The 19,722-nt window shown below is 39.2% G+C and overlaps 1 protein-coding gene across 6 annotated transcripts in view; it reads left to right on the forward strand.

Moving 5' to 3' along the window:
* RBMS3 (RNA binding motif single stranded interacting protein 3) overlaps positions 1–16,804 on the forward strand; it is a 480,675-nt gene extending 463,871 nt beyond the window's left edge. For 3 of the 6 annotated variants that reach the window (XM_037070853.1, XM_037070854.1, XM_037070855.1), the window contains 2 exons: positions 1,651–1,778; positions 10,633–16,804. In XM_037070853.1, the coding sequence (XP_036926748.1) occupies positions 1,651–1,778; positions 10,633–10,639 (135 nt within the window). In that variant the 3' untranslated portion in view covers positions 10,640–16,804. Of the gene's footprint in view, positions 1–1,650; positions 1,783–10,632 lie in introns of those variants that run through there. The other 3 variants (XM_037070856.1, XM_037070857.1, XM_037070858.1) reach the window with 1 other exon arrangement.
* The last annotated feature ends 2,918 nt before the right edge of the window (positions 16,805–19,722 follow it).

Here is a 19,722-nt window from a genome sequence, read left to right on the forward strand (position 1 = left end):
TTTATTCTTGTATTATTATGTCTTAAGCATTGCTTTGTTTTCCATGCAAACGACTATGAGCGCACTGTTGCCCCACACTGGTATGTGTATATGCCACATCTTTCATCCACGCGTCCATTTGGTGTGCAACACATGTTTGCTGCTACTGAGGCTTGGGAGACACAGACATTTAAAAGGACACCACAGTATAATACAGGAACCCAGAGAGGTCCAGTGTTTAAGTCTTTCACGTGCTCCACACCCAGACCTGCAAGTGTGTGTCAGTATTAAACAGATTTTAATAGGCTTTTCAGAATTTTAAGCCTATGTAATTAAAATACATTTTGTTTGCCATATTTAGCTGTCAAAAGCACGTAGGATAAGAGGAAATTATGAACCTGAACATTTAAATATAAATCTCTACCACATAGTTGTATTTCTCTATTTCTGCGCCAAAGGGATATACTTAGCTACAGAATTTGAGCATTTCGATGACTATAAAAAATAAAGAGACACATTTGTTAGTGTGGTTTATTGGAAACAGTCTAATTATAGTTAAATCTAGGATTTAAAAAGAAGTCATTTATGAATAAAAATAGAAGTACACTGACATATTGCATTGAATTTATGCTCCTAAGGATAAATACTGACTCATTTCCTACATAAAAACACTCACTGAAAATTCACCAGTATCCATACAAGTAAATATAGATGGAAAGTCCGGGGGTGGGAGGAAGCACAATACCAAATAGTATTAGGAGAAAATATTGGATTAATATGCTGAGACTTTTCAGTTTCTGAGGAACTCAGGAATCTTTAGTGATAGAAAGCTGACCAAGAACATTTGAAATCCAATATCACTGCAGGTGTCCAAGGCTATAAGTAAAACCAGGAGAATATATTCAGACAGATGCCTTTTTAAGCCTAGTAATTACCAAATAAAACCACCTATGGCTCTCTGGGAAACAAACATATGTTCCTAATGACGACCAACTTCAGAAATTCATTCTTGTTGACATATGTGAGGAACAGGGAAAGAAAGGGTGAGTGAAGGAGAAAATCAAAATTAGGGGTGGGTTTTTTTGGTTCTTTTTCTGAAACCTCTAACTGAATTCCAGGTCATATTGTGAAAAACAAAACAAAATAAAACAAATCAAATGGCTGAAGGGAGACCTCCTTAACAGTATTCTTTTTAAAAATTTTCAAACTTTAATGTAGATTTTTATTAAGGTCATAGTTTATTGTTTTGTCAGATCTTAGACTTGGTACATTGTCAGATCTTAGACTTGGTACAGTCTAAGATCTCTTGGTACACCATCTGAAGAAAATTATTAATACAATTTTTCCTGTATGAATTTGTTATTAATAAATTACCATTTACTGTGGCTATATACACCTATGATTTAAAAATTCTAAGTATGGACAAAATGATTTCCTGACCATTTCACTGCTCCAAGGACTTCTGATAGCAAGGTGTCTTGGTTACGCACTGAGTTGGATTTCTCAGGCCTTCTACAAATGTGCTCTGTGGTTTTCCTTTGCATACTTATTGTGGTTTCATGTAGCCAAGTGCAATGTCACTCAAGCCAAGTAGAAGAAGGGTATTGTTCATCAGAAAGAGGGATCTTTGCTGAAGCCAACAAGGCTCTGTGTTCTTATTTGCCTCCTTAGGGTGTTGTTGCTGATACCTCTCCCCAGACAGTGGCACCTTCATCGCAGGACACCAGTGGTCAGCAGCAACAGATAGCAGTGGACACATCCAATGAACATGCATCTGCATATTCTTACCAACAGTCTAAGTAAGTTTGGGCTTTACTAAGCATTTTCCCTCCAGAGCAACCGTCTTGACCTCACTCTCTCATGTTGTACCTGTTCGCTTTTGCTGCAATGAAGACCCCTCATACTTAGTGAAAAGCATTTATTCAGTTCTTGCTTGTGTGGGTTGGTAATTGGAGCTGACCTCAGGTGGAGAGCTGACTGGACTTGCTCAAGCATCTGGAGAGAGCAGCTGGTCATTTTTGCAGGTTGGCTTCTGGGTGTTGTTTGGCTGTTGGTGGAGTGATGGAGGCAATTGAACCACACGTTTTTGACCCTCCAGCAGCCTTATTCTCATGGAAGGGCAGAATTTCAACAATGAGGGAAGAAGCCAAAATGACCAGCACTTTTCAATTCTATTCATGACTCATTTGCTGCTGCTCCTTTGGCCAAAACACAACACATGGCCAAGCCCAGGTTCACTACCAAAAGGCTTGAATGCAGAAAAGACCACTGCAGTAATTTTTACAAAAAAAATTATGACATATATTTTGGAAAAACTCTAATATTCCCACATGAAACTAAATAGTGAGGCTGTATCTTGGTCTCCCTTTTCTCATTCTTAAATTAAAACAGTAACACTTTTTTGTACAGGGTTGTTTTGTATACCCTGTGACATCAATCATGAAAAACCATATTGTAAAATATAAAGTAACAGAGAGTAGGGTGTTATTCATGAATATATGGCAAAGCAAAAATCATGTAGTCACAACTACCCTTGAAAATCCTTAAATCACTTAAGAAAAGTAGACTTGGCTTTGTATGAAGTAATTATGTAGATTGCTGCTAGGTGGGGAGGGTATAAAGGGACTAATAGTAATGGAAAATATAATAAAGATTATATATTTAAAAGATAAAAAATAAAAATATGAGTAGTTTTGATAGAAACCAAAGAAATTAACAGAAGTTCAGTCCATATACAGAGGTCATGCAAACTATTCTACTTCATGGATAACAACCGAAGGCCTGGTAAGCAGAAAATTCCCAGTGATCCTTTCTGTCTGCATAGTGTTGTCCCATTTCTTAATCATCATTCTTCTTTAATATCAATTTATATTTAGAGATTTTTTTTGGTTCTTGAAAGATTAATCATGATAATGTAGTCTTCTAGATGTGGTTTAGCTTCTAAAGTCCCTTCCATGAATTAAATATATTCAGAACATGATTCAACCTTACAAATATAAGGTATCATCATAACCGCTAACACATAGCTTTTAGAAAAGATTTCTAGTAAATAAGGCATTTTTAAAAACTCACCTATAGTCTGTGTGAATCACTTTTACATGTACCAAACAATATGGTACACTCTGGTGCTTGGTTCCAAGCATATTAGATTTTTTTTCAGTCTTTTCTGTATGATCTGCTGATTATACAGAGTGGAGATTGGCAATGTGGAAACACAGTGGAAGATGCTAATGGGAGAGGAGAGATACTATATTTGCCAAAATCGTTGTTCAAGTCTTGGTGAGTAGGTGAAATGGGCCTGTTTTAAAGTGTAATGAGGAGAGTGATCCTAGACCCTACTTGCCAACAATTTAATGATGTCTGGATAAATGATAACTATGCTTTCCTTCATCCAATCAACAATTATGGATTGAGTGCCTACTATGTGACAGGTAGTATTCTAGATGCCAACAAAAGACCAGTGAAAGAGGCAGCTGCCTCCTCCACTCTTGGAGTTTATTTTCTACTAGAAATTAACCCAAAATCCATGGATCAATCAGGAAATAATCAAAAAGGAAACAGAATTTCAAAGTAAACTGCCTAAAAAGATTCTTATAAAAGAAAGTGAGTATGTAGATACCTAAGATTTTTGTCTGAGAAGGTCTTTCCTATAGGCCTAGTCTGAAAGATAATTAGAGGGTGTTCTTGGAGAGTTCTAGAGCAAAAGCATTCTAGACCAATTCAAAGATCTGAAATGGGCACCTGAGGCTGAAATGTGGTGGACAGGTCTACGGGGGAAGAGTTATTAGAGATGAAGTCAAACAAGTTAGCTTTCATACAGCCTTTGGTTCTTCGATACTCAACTTTGTGTTCAGTAATTATTCTTGGTTTTATACTAAGTTAGCTAGAAAACCTTTGAAGGCATTTAAAAGAAGAAATGACTAAATTTTATGTATATTTCAATGACTCTATGACCAATGGAGGCTGGGTATAGAGAGATGTATTTTAAGGATGGCCTCCAGGTTGCAGACTTCCTCCTCTTGTAGTTTTCCAGAACCTCCTCATCTCCCTGCTTGATTAAATCAGCTTTAGCTGCCCCAGCTTGTCAGCCCACAATGAGATGGTCTTCCTGAGGGTCATCCATACCTTTCCCTGGTGAGATGTGTAGGCAAGTGCTCTGCCTGACCCACCCACCACCACATGCAGGCCCTGTGTTACTTGTAATACCTTATGCTGGGTACTAGGCTAAGAGACAGGATCTCTGCCCTCAAGGATTTACAGTCTAGTATGGGATTTAGATCTATACATAGACAGGATAAGCAGACTTCAAGGAAGAAACAAGGAAGAAAATGAATAGGCTCTTTTTAAAAATACTATAGTAAGTCATAGAAGAATGCATTTCATTTTTCTTGGTTGTATAAGCTTTGGTGGAGGTTGTGGCAACCAAAACTGTGCCTTACAGGAAGGAGCAATGTTCCAGGTGTAATTACATCTTGACCATATCCAAGGATGGGAAACCTCAAGAGAGTATTTCATTGAGAAGGAGATGCAGAGTAGTCGCATAGTGTAAAAAGGCAGACTGGACCCAGCTTCTCCTATCAGGTGCCATACTGAGGTGCTTGAACAGCATTTTCTTTGTTCATGTGTTTCTCCGGATGAAGTGGAAGTTTCTCCCACTGATTTGGAAGCAGTGGGAACAGTCCTGTTACTACAACGGCTCAGACAAAAGAGGACAGAGTTCTGAAGTAGGATGGTGGCAAGTGCAATGGTGAGATTGGGTGGTAGGGAGTTACAGTGAAGTAAGAAAAAAAGGAGAACAGGATTGTTAAAAAGTTGAAGTAATACTGTGGAGTTTGTGACGCCACTGACAGAAGCAGATGAGACAAGATCAGGAGGGTGCGCGGTCAGTGAAGAAAGACAAGGAACTAATTATTCTTACAATGAGTCCCTTCGAAGAAGCTTCATTCCTTGAAATATTTGAGGAAGTCTGAATCTGACCTTGTAAAATTTTAGTTGTTCAAGGTTAAAACTGGTAGCACCATGGTTATGTTCTATGAGCCACACATGCCTGTGGTTGATAATGAAGAGCTCTCCACGGATAATAAATACCAAGAACAGAAGTCGTTCCTCCCATGTCCTCATAGGGGTAAAAATTATGGTAAGGCACGTCCTCGTTTGAAGGAATTTTCCTTTTCTTTAAGATTTTATTCTTTTATCTTTAGAGGGGATGGGCAGGAGAGAGGGAAATATCAATGTATGGTTGCCTCTTGTGCATCCCCTCCTGGGAACTGGCCTGCAACCCAGGCATGTGCCCTGACTGGGAATCGAACCACGATCCTCTGGTTTGCAGGTCCACGCTCACTCGCCTGTGCTGCACCAGCCAGGGCTGAAGGAATTTTCTTTTGCACTCACACAGGATGTGTGTTACAGGATGTTCCACAGGGCGGGCTCCCTGCTGCCACGTGACAGATACAAAAGCACCCTGGAACGTAGGACACTTCACAATGTGGGACATATGAAAGTCACTTGCATTGCCTCGCGGACGTGTGTTTAAACCTGGAGAAAAGGTTTAACTGGTTCTGTTTATATGCTTTACTTCTTCCCTTTAACAACACTACAAAGTGCAAGGAGCTTTTGACTTGAAATAACAAAACAATAAAATATTGGATGAAAGAAAAGACAATACCCTAAGTTTGATAAATAGGTGGATGGCAATCACTTTTGAAATGTTATAAAAGGAAGACCATAATGTGACTCTATCCAAGTTTTTATCGATTTTAGCCAAGGGAAGCTGACTTGTGACATGGTAATGCATGAGATTCTTCAGAACCATTCAAGGAAGACTCTGGGAATAGAGCTCAGGGTCTGGGTTATGTAAACACCTGAGTTCATTTGATGATATCGCCATCCCTGTGAAACGTTTAGGGATGCAAGAGCACCCACCGTGGCATTTTCTAAAGAAACATCCATTAGAAAGGAGACACATGACAATTTATGCCACATGCCCTGTGCACACTTGATACAGTCCCAGTTCTAGTCTTTTAAATAATCTAAAATCATGGAAAATTAGCTGGGACTACATTCTACCATTTTCTAGACAATAGTACTATGTTATCCTTCGAAAGGCCACCAGAAATCTACTCTACATCTTATTTTGAGGTCAAAGCACAAGGCAATATCCCTAAAGTTATAAGCCACACAGTTCTCCACCCAGCTCCACCTCTCCTGTTCATGTAGAGTGGTAAGTAGTTCTAAAATGTTTTTGACAACCCATGTTATCTTGAGTGCTCCAAGTTCATTAATGGCTGCTTATTTCCAGCATCATTGTGCTTGTCGTGCCCTTACTGTCTTCCATCGGGCAACCCATTTCTAACAATCATTATGTTAACTGAGATATGGATAGTTTAAAGTGCTTGTACAGACCTCTGGCCTGTCTCATTAAGTGATGACTGCCCTCCTGTGGGCTGTGACATTCTGATTAGGGTGCCCATGAACAGTAGTTTAACCCATCATCACACATACATGTAACGTCATCATATCTAGACTAAAGGTATTTTTAAGTAAATTAGCAACATCACAGCAGAAGGTCGCAGGATAAAAGTTTAAGAAATATAAGTGATATGCATAGGAATCCAAAGTTTATACTTGGGAAATATGTAGGCAAATATTTTAACGTTCCAAATTCTATTTTACCAGCTAAAAAACAGGTCTTCATGGTTTGTAGTCATGCTGCTTTTGTTTTTGTTTTTGTTTTTCTATTGTTAAAAGAGACATGACTGCAAAAGAGACTCTGGACTCTTAACCCAAAAGGGAAAACAATGATACCTGTGGTTTATTTTGGAATTTCCATAGAAATTCCAATTCCTGCCCAACTCAATCAGTTTTTCCTTTGTCACTGGTGGGTCCTCACACAACCCTTCCGAGCCTCCTTTTCCTCTGCTTTAACGTGAGAGATTGGATTGTTCTCCAAAGACTGTAAATCAAATCTCTAGTACTGAGAAGGGTCAGCCACGCCTCCCGCAGTCGGGTGGGGAGGGTGGTCAGAAGCGAGTTGGGAAACAGTGTTGTAACCTAAGCAAATGCTTTCTTAATTGCAGTTCTCTTCAAAGCTATTTAAATGCTAATGACTACGACCCCCTAGAGGGTCAGACAAAATATTTGAAATGTTTTACTTCCTGAAAGATTGGTGCGTCCTGCCTTCCTCCTCCTCTAGCATTCTAGGTTTTATTTTTTTAGCATGTAAAATTATTAAAGAAATCTAACAGAAATTTTTATTGTCCATATGATGGTGCTTTTGATATTGATTTAAAGGATTACATTCTTTCAGATACTTTTTTTTTCTATTGGATATCCTTCTCTGTTGGGGCCCTAACCTCATGCTTCGTTTGTTGTTCATTTTTCCTGAACTCCGGACCACAGAAGCCTTCTTTTCACAGGGTTTTATTAAATGAGACTGAGCCGTCAGGAGCGACACAGGGGGGTATACTGCATTCTTAGATCAACTCTAAGACTTCTTCCAGCTCTGAAAGTCTAGAATTCCAAGATTGGGCTTTGCTACTTCCTAATCTACTCATAGTGCTTTTCTTCCTTTGTGTGGGGGGAGGCGTAGCGTAGGGGGGAAAGTGGAGGGAGGAAGGGCGAGTTCAAAATGACTCTGTCATCTTAAATTCGAACTCCTAGTCTTCCAACTTCCACACCGATCTTAGAAGACCCTTATCTCAGCCCNTTTGTTGTTCATTTTTCCTGAACTCCGGACCACAGAAGCCTTCTTTTCACAGGGTTTTATTAAATGAGACTGAGCCGTCAGGAGCGACACAGGGGGGTATACTGCATTCTTAGATCAACTCTAAGACTTCTTCCAGCTCTGAAAGTCTAGAATTCCAAGATTGGGCTTTGCTACTTCCTAATCTACTCACAGTGCTTTTCTTCCTTTGTGTGGGGGGAGGCGGAGCGTAGGGGGGAAAGTGGAGGGAGAAAGGGCGAGTTCAAAATGACTCTGTCATCTTAAATTCGAACTCCTAGTCTTCCAACTTCCACACTGACCTTAGAAGACCCTTATCTCAGCCCCAGTATGGCAGGGTCTTTTTATTCTTCTCATCTTCTCTGGCTGACTGAACGATCATGACCACCAGCCCCCTGTACATTGTAAGTTCGTCAGTGATGTGTATGTTGCTCCCTTGGCTGCCATGTTCACATGTCCTTTGATCTTGTAATAATACATTTTGTTTGCACAGAACATTACAGTTGGCAAATACTTTTTATGCTCATTCACACAGATACGTACATCCTTTTAATTTGCAACCAGTTTTATTTCTAAAATAATCTCACTGTCCAATTTATAGCATTCTTGTCTGTTATAATCACAGCCTTGAAAATTTAGAAAACTACTGTTTGTATGGATATACATAAAAATCTCTGTTTTTATGGATATACAATAGTCATTGTTTAAATGTGCACTTTCCCACTTTACCTGGGACAGAGAAGGTAGATGGGAGTGAATTCGGTTCTAATAAATAGCAGTACTTTTTCCCTTCAAACTTCTGCTACCAACCATGAAAATGTAAAGTGCAACCATTTATTTCTCCTCCTCTTTACATGCAGCAATGAGACTACTTGAAGGGCCGAGCAAGTGATGGGAGAGGGCTATTAGGAACATTTGTGTAGGGTTATAAAACCTGACAATAGCTCCTGCCTAGCTCATAAATGGGGATGCTTGGAGACCAGTGCACACACCACACTGACCCTGCAGATGTTCTCTGACGGTGAAGTCCACTGAGGAAGACACCGTTCATTGAGCAGCTCCTACAGAGACTCATGGCATTTCATGCATTTGCTACTCCATACACAATAAAGCCAGGGTTGAAGGTGGTACTAGGAGTAAAGAATAGATTTAAAAATATAACAAGCAAAAACACAAAACCATAAAAGATGGATTTTTTAGATATAAATGGGGTAAGTCTACATTTTGCAAAGGCATAGAAAGAGATAAAATATATACCATATATACCATGGTTTCCATGGCTACTACTTCTAATAAAATGTCCCTTAGTGTTGCTGCTACAATGGAAATTTTAATTGCATTTCTTCTTAGAAGAAATCTCGTTTTCCTGCATAACTCAGAAAAATGAATTTCTAGAGACTTGAACTATTAGTTAAAAATGGGTATATTCGATTTACCAGCTAGACATTTTCCTTACATGATTCTAGATACAAGATAATCTGGGTGCAAGAGCCATAGCAGACTCATGAGAGGGTTTTTTGCAAAGTAGAAAAAGCATTCCTGCCCTGGCTGGGGTGGCTTGGTGGATTGAGCACCAGCCTGTGAACTACAGCTCACAGTAGTTTGATTCCCTGTCAGGGCACACGCCTGGGCAGTGAGCCAGGTGTCCAGTTGGGGACATAAAAGAGGCAACCAATTCATGTTTCTCACCCTCTCTTCTTCCCTCCCTTCCCCTCTCTCTGAAAATAAATAAATACAATTTTTTTAAAGAAAGAAAGAAAATGCATCCCCTCTGAGTCATCACAGGCTAAATTTCCTATGGATTAAAACATTGTTGAGGGCTTTTTGTCAATTTGAATAAGGCCCACCTGTTCAGGCTGCATGCAGGCCTGCACCAGAGTAAATAGGTTGAGCGGCAGATCAATGGCTAGAACTTAGCCCCACTGGACTCCCTCAGCCATGCATCTCACACCGTGAACAACCTGTACAACCATACCCAGCAACCTGGAGGCTCCTCTACTAAATTAAGCAACTGGGCATCAGAAGAACCCGCAGAGCACTGAGGGAAGTCACTTCACCTGCATACATCTGACCTCTAGATACTTCAAAGATTCTTCTCTTTATAGCACACCCCTGATGTTATGTAGCAAAATTCTGATCTGTGAGTGGAGAATCTAAGAGTAAAGGTCAACCCGCTAAAAGCTCAGTCCTACAATACAGATGGAGCAGGAGCGGAAGGCATTGCTTGGGCTGGGCTAGGCAAAGTAGCACATAGTAAAAGAGATATTTGTCAAGTTAAACGCCTATTATGTGCATAGCTCTCTGCCAGACTTCTGGAAAACATAAAGTAAAATAAGATAGAGTCTTTGCTCTCAAGAATTTGAAATCTTGATGAGATGAATAAGCAAAGAAGAGGGAAAGTGAACAAAACCGCATTGCCCTCTTAGCTCCCTTCCTTAATTACTTGGGTGATTACTTAGTGAGCACATAGGAAACACACAGTCCATTGCTGTATTTTGGGGATGTAGTAGGGACTCACATATTTGCTGACTAAGTGAATGATGAATCTCTTGGGAGTTATGAATGGATTACTCAAAGAATTTCTGGGGGGAGCTACAACATAAGCCAGGCAACAAAAAATAGGTTCCATTCACAAAGGGAATATTTTCTATCTGGGTATATTTGTAATATTTATTACTTTAGAATCGAAAGAGATTCTTGACCTAGAAGCCTTGCTATTTGATGTGAACACAACCTGTGACGAGTTTGTATTTCTGTGAAAGTGGCAGCATCTGGCCCTTTAAGCAGCCCCATATGTTGTTACAACTTCATTGATGACTGTTATTTTTAAAGAACATGGTATCTTTTAAAGAGACCTCTCTGGAAAAGAGCACAGAAGGCGATTGAAAAGTTGCTTAGATTTAATAACCACTCTTATTCGATTGCTTTCACAGACCATAAACAAGACTGAAGAATGTCCGTCCGAAACTTTGCCTTGAATGAAGAAACTTCATTGAACAAGAAGTTGGCTTCCAGTTTGCACAGGCGTCAATGGAATGCTTTTTTTTTTTAATTTTGTACTTTACCCAATGAAAACAACGCATTTTGTGTGCTGTGCAAATGGGTCCTTCATGTGGTCTGACGGTTTATTTTTTGCCATCGTTTTTTTTATTAAAGTGAAAAAAAAATCCCAGAAGAGGAAAAATGAAAACAAAACAAAACATGGAAGGTTGACATTTTATCTGGAAGAACATTTGAATTCATAATTGACCTGAAGGTGTAGATAGATTTTTTTTTAACAAAAAATCCAATGTCAAGAGGTGGACAAGCAGAAATGGAAACAAATTGTCTTCCTCGTAATTAAGCTACTCTTTCTCTTTTTTTCCTTCTTGTTTAAATGTGGGTTGTTTTTTTAATTTTTTTTCTTAGAAATATTTAGGTAAGGTTTATCTTGAATCTTAATTGCCTTAATTTTAAGGACGTCAAAGGCTCTCGAGGCAAGCTGTCAACGTCTTGTTTAAAAAAATCGAGAAAGAATTGAAATATTGTGCCAGCTTTAACTGGTACAGAAGCTTAAGACTATGAGTTTTTAGGGTGAAAAAAACTGTACAGTTTAAAAGAAAATGTTTTTCTTCATTTGAAGAAAATTTGTTGATAAAAGAAACCATGGCAACTGCAAGAATTGGCAAAATGCTGGGACTTTTCTTGAACTTTGTCTTAAGTGTTGAACCCTTTGGAAGGCTAAAACATTTTATGGTAAAGTTATTAAGGTTGGTTTAAAAACAACTGCATTAGAAATAATGCGTGTTTGGGGGGCAGAATGCAGAATTTTTTTAATTTACAAAGCGTGATTGCTAGCAAAAGCATTAGTGCTTTTTATCTGCAGTCTTTTTTATGAGCTTTACAAAGTTTTTAGTCAGCTTTGCTTGTCACATTGCAAAACCTAGCTTAAAAGCATTAAAAAAAAACTTAAGTAGATAGGAGCTTATGGTCAAAAGTGCAAAACAAAACAAAACAAACAAAAAACAAAAAAAGCAATAGATAGAGAAATTGTTGACAATTTCTGTAGTCTTTCCTAGTTGTGATCAAATTCAGCCTATGGATGGCCTATTTTATACCAAAGATGAAGCGGCGCCCTGTTGCAGTCCGGAAGATAGAGGTTGTTTTTCTTTACTTTTCTTTAAAAAATTTCATTTGACCTACGTGGCCGGACCAGTTCTTATTTTGTCCTTTGTTTAAACTACCTTCCACTGGTATTTTACATACTGCAAAAAAAAAAAATGTTTTTTTGTATATTTGTGGGCAGGAGAAGCTCGCAGCTGCTGTGCCCAGCAGTTTCAGCGTGAAGAGTTCTGGGAACCAACTGTTAGAGCCGACCGGCTTTCCATTCCCTGAGCTTTCCCAGGTCTTTGCTAGCTGTCTAGAGGAGCGAAACCTGTATTGATGGCCACCAATAAGCTGAGACACTTTTTTTTTAACAGGTTGAAATTTCTTTTTGTGAATTTTGAATGAAAGACATTTCCTGAACCTGGTCTGAAGGGTCACTTGTTAAAAAAAAAAAAAAAGCTTAGTGACATTGTGTTAAACGGTGAGTGGTATCCTGAAAAGGCCTCATTGTATTTGTAACAATAGTCTTCCTTCTAAATTCCAACACCTCTCAATTTTGTCTTTGCACCTTAGTCTTGGTTGTGACCCACCATGAATAGTCATCTTGATTCCGCAGTGGGGAAGGAAGGTCTTCTTTTCGCCTTTTTTCATTGTACTTTCATATCCTGGTGTTGTCAGAAGAAAGACAAAATAGACCTTATTATTTCAGTTTAACTCTCTGAGGGAAGTAGGACCAATAAGATTGAGGATTCTGTTAGTGGAGTTTAGGTAAGCTTTTGAAATGCTAGTTGACAATCAAGAAATTATATGATTGATATTAATAAGAACCAAAACAATTGGGTTTGATCAATCATTAAAGCCAAAGGGATGTATTTGCATTGCGGAGGATGCAAATGTCTAAACTGAATTACATTGATGTAACTAACATCTCTGCATATTTGGTCCATGAAATCCGTATCCAACCTGCACAGTTTCTCTTGAAACAAAAGGCAATGAAACGTTGTTCGCTGAACTAGACCCTAGAATTGCTTTCTGAATGAATCATTCGAATCAAATAAGGGAAATTCTTTTCACAAACTGTCAGAGGAACCTGTCTTAGTCCAGAAAAGGGAGGGAAATGCACTGAGTTCACTGTAAAAGAAAGCAGAGTAGACTTTTAAAAACTTTTAAAAATTGTCAAAGATAAATCACAGTCCCATTAAATCAACAGGAGTAATGAGTTTGACTCATATGAAAGTGTCAGTATTTCACCATTTATGACACACCAACAAACCCCAGTGCTGAAATAGACCTGGTTCTCTAATTTGCAACATCATGTACTGGAAACTCAAATCTTGAGAAAGACTCCATATCCTTATGGTCAAATTAGAGGTGAAAAACATATCTAAGAAATTGTAACATGCGACAGAGAAATATGGACTGGTCACACCCATCCTTATGGTTTTCCATGCTTTAGTGAGAATCCAAGGTTTCTACTTTTTTCTGTTCCATCCTCAGCCTCTCTGGTATCTTAAGGGTGGTGTTTAAGTTTTATCTTTGAGAAGTGGACCCCCATGTTTCAGGGGGTGAGGCAAACATGTATGGAAACTGTATTTTCTGTTTCTTTTTTTCACTCTCTGAACTCTGTGTATAAATAAGGATTATCCTGGGCATAATTCATTTGAATATGAAACCAACATGTTTTCTTTTGTTTCTATAAAAAAAAAAACTTAATGTGATACAAGAAAGTCTCATTTATACGATCAATGATGAGGCTAAGAGGTAGCTACCATGTGGCTGATGAATGTGCCTAGGGAACTTCCTGTTTCTATTCAAAACTACTGCTTTATTTATACATTCAGAAACATTTTTTTCAACTATGAAATTTCAATGATCTCAATTTTTTAAGCCGCTTCAGGCAAAAGGAAATTACCTGTCAGTTTATGTATCCATGTGTGTTTTGTGTTTGGACTTTTTTGCATCATGCCATTCTATAGAATGTCTTATTTCAAATCAAAAAAAGAAAAAAAAGAAGGAAAAATGGCACATATTCAAGTTCGCATCTGTCATCTTCCCTAATCATTGTTTTTCAAGGTCATGTCTTGGGGGGTGGGGAAGCATCAGCAGGTAAGCAGCATTACACTGTATGAAAAATAAAAACAACCCAAAATATGTGTTCAATATACGCAGACATCAGAATCCTATTTTGGTTATTTTAATCCTCTTTAGGATGGTACTCATTCGGTTTAAGTATTCTGGTCCACCAGGTTTTCAAGCCTTTGCTCAAAAGTTCAATTTTTCCTCTTAACTTCAATTGCCAAGATTTCACCTAAAGCGTAGGAAACAAACTAAAGCCAGGATCCAGTGGGATAAACACTATCTCATCCAAACTCCAGTGACATGGTCAGTGGAGGACTGCGGTGGTTTTAAATAATAATAAGGTATGGTCAGGGGTGGCAAAGTGTGCCCGGCGCCTGGAGGCTCCTCGTGCACAGCCCTGTCTCTGGGCAGATGTTATGGCCCCTGAGTGAACTAAATGTAATATGAGCAGCGGCTGGTGACTCTTTGCCCTTGTACATTGGCATGTCTTGAATATTGCAAGTGGCATAATATTCTAAAAAAAAAAAAAAGAACTCCAGTTTGGTCAGGGCTAGTTTGTTTCCTTGGTAGATTTCAATGGTTCGGTGTGGTCTCCATGCTTCGCTTGCATCACTTCTTCCTGTGACCTTCATGGCTCTGCTACATTTGACAGCATAGAAGACTCACCTTCATCCTTTTCTAGTGAAAAACTTCGTGGTGTTAAAAGCGCTCCTCTCAGAGCTGGAAGGCTGAGAGCGGCGGGTGGCTGGATGGAACAGGAAGTTCACCCTACCGACAGAATACAGCGACCCCTTGCAAAACTGCTGGACAAGTATTTCCAATTCCTGTATGACCCCCAAAAAGTACTTAGTTCCCCACCCCCCCAAAAGCAACTGTTTGAGTAATTGGTATGCCAATTACATACCTATGTATCTTTTACAGCGGCCAAAAGTCTCCATTAAGGAAAAGTGAGATTTCATTTAACTGACACCTGTGCTGTCTTCTTCATGATTGAGAAGCTTCAATGCACTGTCTAGACAGATTATATTATTAGTAGGAGACTAAAAGTACATTTGACAATTCAGCCTCATGCTTAATTTGAGCACACAACCCATTAGAGATAAGCTGAGAAGGAGAGAGAAATTCTTAAGCAGGTGGCCGTGATAATTGTTCTCATCTGATATAAAATCAAATGAAAGGATAACATTTGTGTATGCAAATAGCAACGTTCAGCACATTTGAGCAGCATGTCAAAATAATGTTAACACCCGTCATGGAGCCCTTGATCTACAGTATCGCATGCCCAGTAGGGAGTTAAGGATGAGGTTTGGTTTCCATGTTGGGCCGTAGCATGCCTCAACCTCTGAGCTTGCTGGGACCGACAGCCTCTCATTCCAGTCTACGGGGCTGATGGAATTGGAACAGGCTCATTGATTTTGTACACTAGCCCCTTCCTGTGTCAAATGATAATGGGATTTCATTAATGAATCAATTCCTTCTACAAATGACATTCACTGTGGCACTGGAAGACAGCTGACTCTAACCCAAATTTAACAATTTTTACCAAATACTTTAAAATATGTAATTAGTCTTTTTCTCTGAGTGCCCTTGGGCATGGGTGCCCTCTGTGGATTACATGGTTCAGGAAGGTACAAAAGCTAAATAAATATAAGATCCCTGAGTGGCTCCCCAAATCTTTTATGATGTAGGGCGGGGAACTCTCCCCAGGTTGTTGGTATCTTTTATCTTTGTTTTTATACCCCAGTACATGTGCTCCCTGATACACACACACGCACACACACACACACACACACACACACACACGAGAATGAATGGCTTCTCTATGTTCATGTCTTTGTATTTCTGGGAAGAAAAATCACGTTTCAGGAAATGCTTCCTACACCAGGAAGCAGTAAGGCTGAAGCAGAGGTGAGACCTCGCTAGGAGTCTGCAGGAAGCACCCTGGGTCCCTCAGTCACATTCTTCTTCCGTTTCCTTCCCTCCAGTTTGGAACCGCCCATGACTGAACCTTACAGAAATCCCATCACTCTCAATTTTTGAAGGGCTAATTATCTACCCTGTGGTTTTCTTTTGTCTTTTCTTTTCAACTCTTCAGACTTGGGCCTCTATTTCTGTTTATTAACGTCACCCTGACGGTGGAAAAAGAAACAATTGGAAGTAAAATTCAAATCAATCTATTTTGCTTCTTGTTAAGTATTGGCTGTTTGAAGGAGCTGAACAGCATTTGTAAAAATGAACGTCAGAGCGTTATATACGATTGATTTTTTATTACCCATCAGGGCCCTTTTCCCTTTCCCCATCCACCACAAATAATTGAGAGTTGGCTGTCTTCTTGCAGAATATGAAGGAAAAAAAGGAGCAAGGGATCGGTTCCCCTCAAAAGAAAAGCTGTTTTAGTTTTGTTCGCTTTTGAAATTTGAACCAGTAGCAAAGGTCAACTCAAAATTCATTGATGAGAATATAATAGCAGCTCTTGGTTAAATACACTCCTATCCTTATCTTAAATCTTTCACACACACCCCAAAAAATGAATTGTTTGGGGTTTTTTGACTTTGCATCACTGTCTTAAAACTGAATAACCTTAACACTCCAGTGGATTTGTTTTAAAAATCATTTCGAATTTAGACAGTGTGCAAGGTGTAACATCAGTGTTACACTCCGTATTTTAAACCCTCTGGTCTTAGATGAGTAAGAAAGAGGCCCTCTCCTCCTCCCTAAACCTGTTATTTCTTCCCCTGTAAAAAAGGAGTTATTTCATACTTTTCAGGAACTGTAAATACTATTTCGAAGAGACACTTGAAAAAGTTTTCTGTACTCTGGAAATTGATGCTTTCATTTCAAGGAGAAGAATTCATTGGAATCTTAATTTAAAAAAATATATAGGTAAAAGTGTGCTGGCTATGAAATTCTTAGTCTCTAAAAGAAAATGGGACACAGCTTTTTTAAAAAAAAATAAAAAATAAAACCCTTGTTCCAGGCCATATTTGACTTCATGGAACTTCTGAAGCATCATTTAATTTTGAACTTAATTTAAGAGCTTTTTGTACTGCTGTCTCCGACTGTCATGGAAAGTTCTGTGATTCTCTGGTGTTTCCGGTTTTATTTTTAATATTTCCATCTGTACCACAGTCAAACTAGCTACCATTTCCCCCCATTCCTCGGGCTTTCTGTAGATCAGTGGATGTTAGGTTTAAACTTCTGTTTTCTTTGATGAAGCTTTCAATAAAAAATGGAAATAAAATCAACCAAGAAGAGCCATTGTGTTCTTCTTTACCCCTCCAGGGACGGGTTGGGGAAGGGGCTGGTGGCGGGGGTGAAATGTCTGTGCATATTAAATTACAAATACTGCTGGCTTCCTACACAATTCCCCAAAGAAAGAACCATCTGTGGAAACAAAAAGTGAGAGTAGAAAGTGTTCTGTTCACACAAAGAGGCAGAACATCCCTATTGGAGGCTCTGGAGGAAATAGACTTTAGGTCTTACTAGGACCTCATACACTCTTCCCACTTTTTAGGCTTAGGGACTTGGTGGTAAGTATGCCTAAGGTATACCAGCTAATTGATGTATCTTGTGTAGACCAGGTCTTCTGAAGACCAGGAGATACAGAGTTATATGTCACCCTAAAAGCACTTTTCTTGACTGCTATGGCTTTTATCCCTGCAAAGATTAAGTTCCAGGTCAACCAAAATCAGAAGTGTCCATTCCTCAAGCTATGAATGGTTATTGATGGCTAACAAATAATCAGAAACTATATTTCTCTGGTCCAGAATAATCTAAACTAAGTTGAAGCTCCTATTCAAGGAACAAAATATTTTGTGCTATAATATGCCTTTGCTGTATTGTTGAAGAATATTTAATTCTGTCCTAGAAGACAGGGAAACAAACGCGAATGAATAAAATTAATACGATGTGTTAAGCACAACAAAGTGAGTGACCTTTAAGAAAGATGAAATAATTAGAGCATGTGAGTGTGAAACTAATAGAAAGAACCAAAAAACACTATATATTTATGATGCACTAAATACACGAAAGCACCATGTGGTCATGATACCCTATATACGCATAAGAAATGAGACACATTGAATATGTTTGAGGTCTTAATTAGGTCACTTTTATAACTCAGAGCCGCTCCTCTGGGCAACTGGTGAGTTTCAACTCCTTGCCTTTCTGTCTCTCAGAGGGAGCAAGCACGTTTCATTGACTCCTTCCCTCCCTCACCTGTCCTGCTCAGACCAGATCTCTGGTCCTTGCCACACACCATCCGTGGGAATGGATGATGTAGTAGAGAGGGAGAAGCAGGAGATGGGAACACTGCGGAACGTTGGACTAGTGTGGCCCTCCCAATCTTTCTGCACCCTACCTTAAGTGACCTGACCCACTGCAGGGATCTGCCTTTGCTTCATGGTTTGGCCTTCAAACTGATCCAATAAGCCCTGTGTTTTCAGCTCACAATATGGGGTGAAAGTAGGTTCCCTGTTCATATGGAAAATAATACAATAATATTGATGCATAATTATACAGAATACTCTGTGTTTTGTGCAATCACGGCTGGGAACCCACTGTTGCTCTCCTTGTGTTTTATTTGGCCTGTGAATCCTTCTGTTCCATGACCTTGAGTGCAACTTGACCAATAGTGAACTTGGAAACTACTGCCCCATCGACGTATTTTCCATGTGACATTTTCATGCTTTAGAATATAAGTGCCCCAAAGGGTGTAGAGCTAACCAGCCAGTTTCCAGGTTGTAAGTGTGTTATTTTTATCCCTTTTCCCTATGTGAGTACCTGTTCACATTGTACTTCTGGGCAGAAGAGAAAGCTGGAAGTGAAAGTTGGAAGAATGGAATTGCTAGAGACTATAAGAAAGTGAAACTGGAATAAAGATCTCGAATCTAATCTTACCCACATTCCATCTGGGTTTTTTAATGGTTCTTTTATGATTTTTTGAAGGAATTATAGACTTTTAAGAAGATGATAATACCACCACCAATACCCATATGCACAAAATTTTTGCAGGACATTTGGGAACTTTCAGAAATGCATCCCTAGGCTTTTGGTAAAAAAAAATAAATCCTTTTTTGATATAAAGATAGGAGGTAGAAGACTAGAGAGTGAAGAAATGCAGCCTCTGTTGTATTTTAAAAAAGAAAACATAATTCCTTGACTTCATACCTATGTATTTTTTAATGTTTTAAACTTTTCTCCCAAAATAACTCAGTGTTGAGTCAACTCTCAATAGTTTCAATAAGGTTCACATTCAATAATGCTTTTTGAAAGGGATTCTGACAAAGAAAACTCTTTTAGCTTCTCCCCAAAGTTAACAAAGTGAAAAGTAGTATAGAAGAAACTTAATCTCAGCGGGTTTAATTATTTCTAAATTATCTGCACAGGAGTGTCATTTACAATACGGATGAAAAAGTGTCTCACATATCAAAAGGCTGTTTCTTCCTCTAAATCTTCGGAGACACAGGGTGCATCTACTCTCCCAGGATCTTGGTCCGGCCCTGAGGAAGTTGCAGGTTACTACGGTGACAAAGTGGTCACCAGGTGGCGCTGCTGCACTAGCGTTCCGGGGATTCCAAACCCAGGTCCAGATTCTGTATTCCCAGATGAAACGGGTATGGTGAGGTATGGCAGTGAGAGCAAGAGCCACCGTTCACTGAGCCCTTACTCTGTGCCAGGCACTGTGCCACGTGCCCCGCATTCCTGAGTTCACACAACCCTCGCAAGAGCGCTCTGAGTGGGTACTGCCATTGTTCCCATTTTCCAGATGAGTTTGGAAAGGTGGGCGACGCCAGGAACCTACATCTAGGAAGGGCCAGGCTGTATTTTTTTTAAAAAACCCAAACTCAACCCCCCGG

The sequence above is a fragment of the Sturnira hondurensis genome, unplaced genomic scaffold (assembly GCF_014824575.4).
Source record: "Sturnira hondurensis isolate 20B ecotype Veracruz unplaced genomic scaffold, ASM1482457v3 Scaffold0019006, whole genome shotgun sequence".
Lineage (NCBI taxonomy): Eukaryota > Metazoa > Chordata > Mammalia > Chiroptera > Phyllostomidae > Sturnira > Sturnira hondurensis.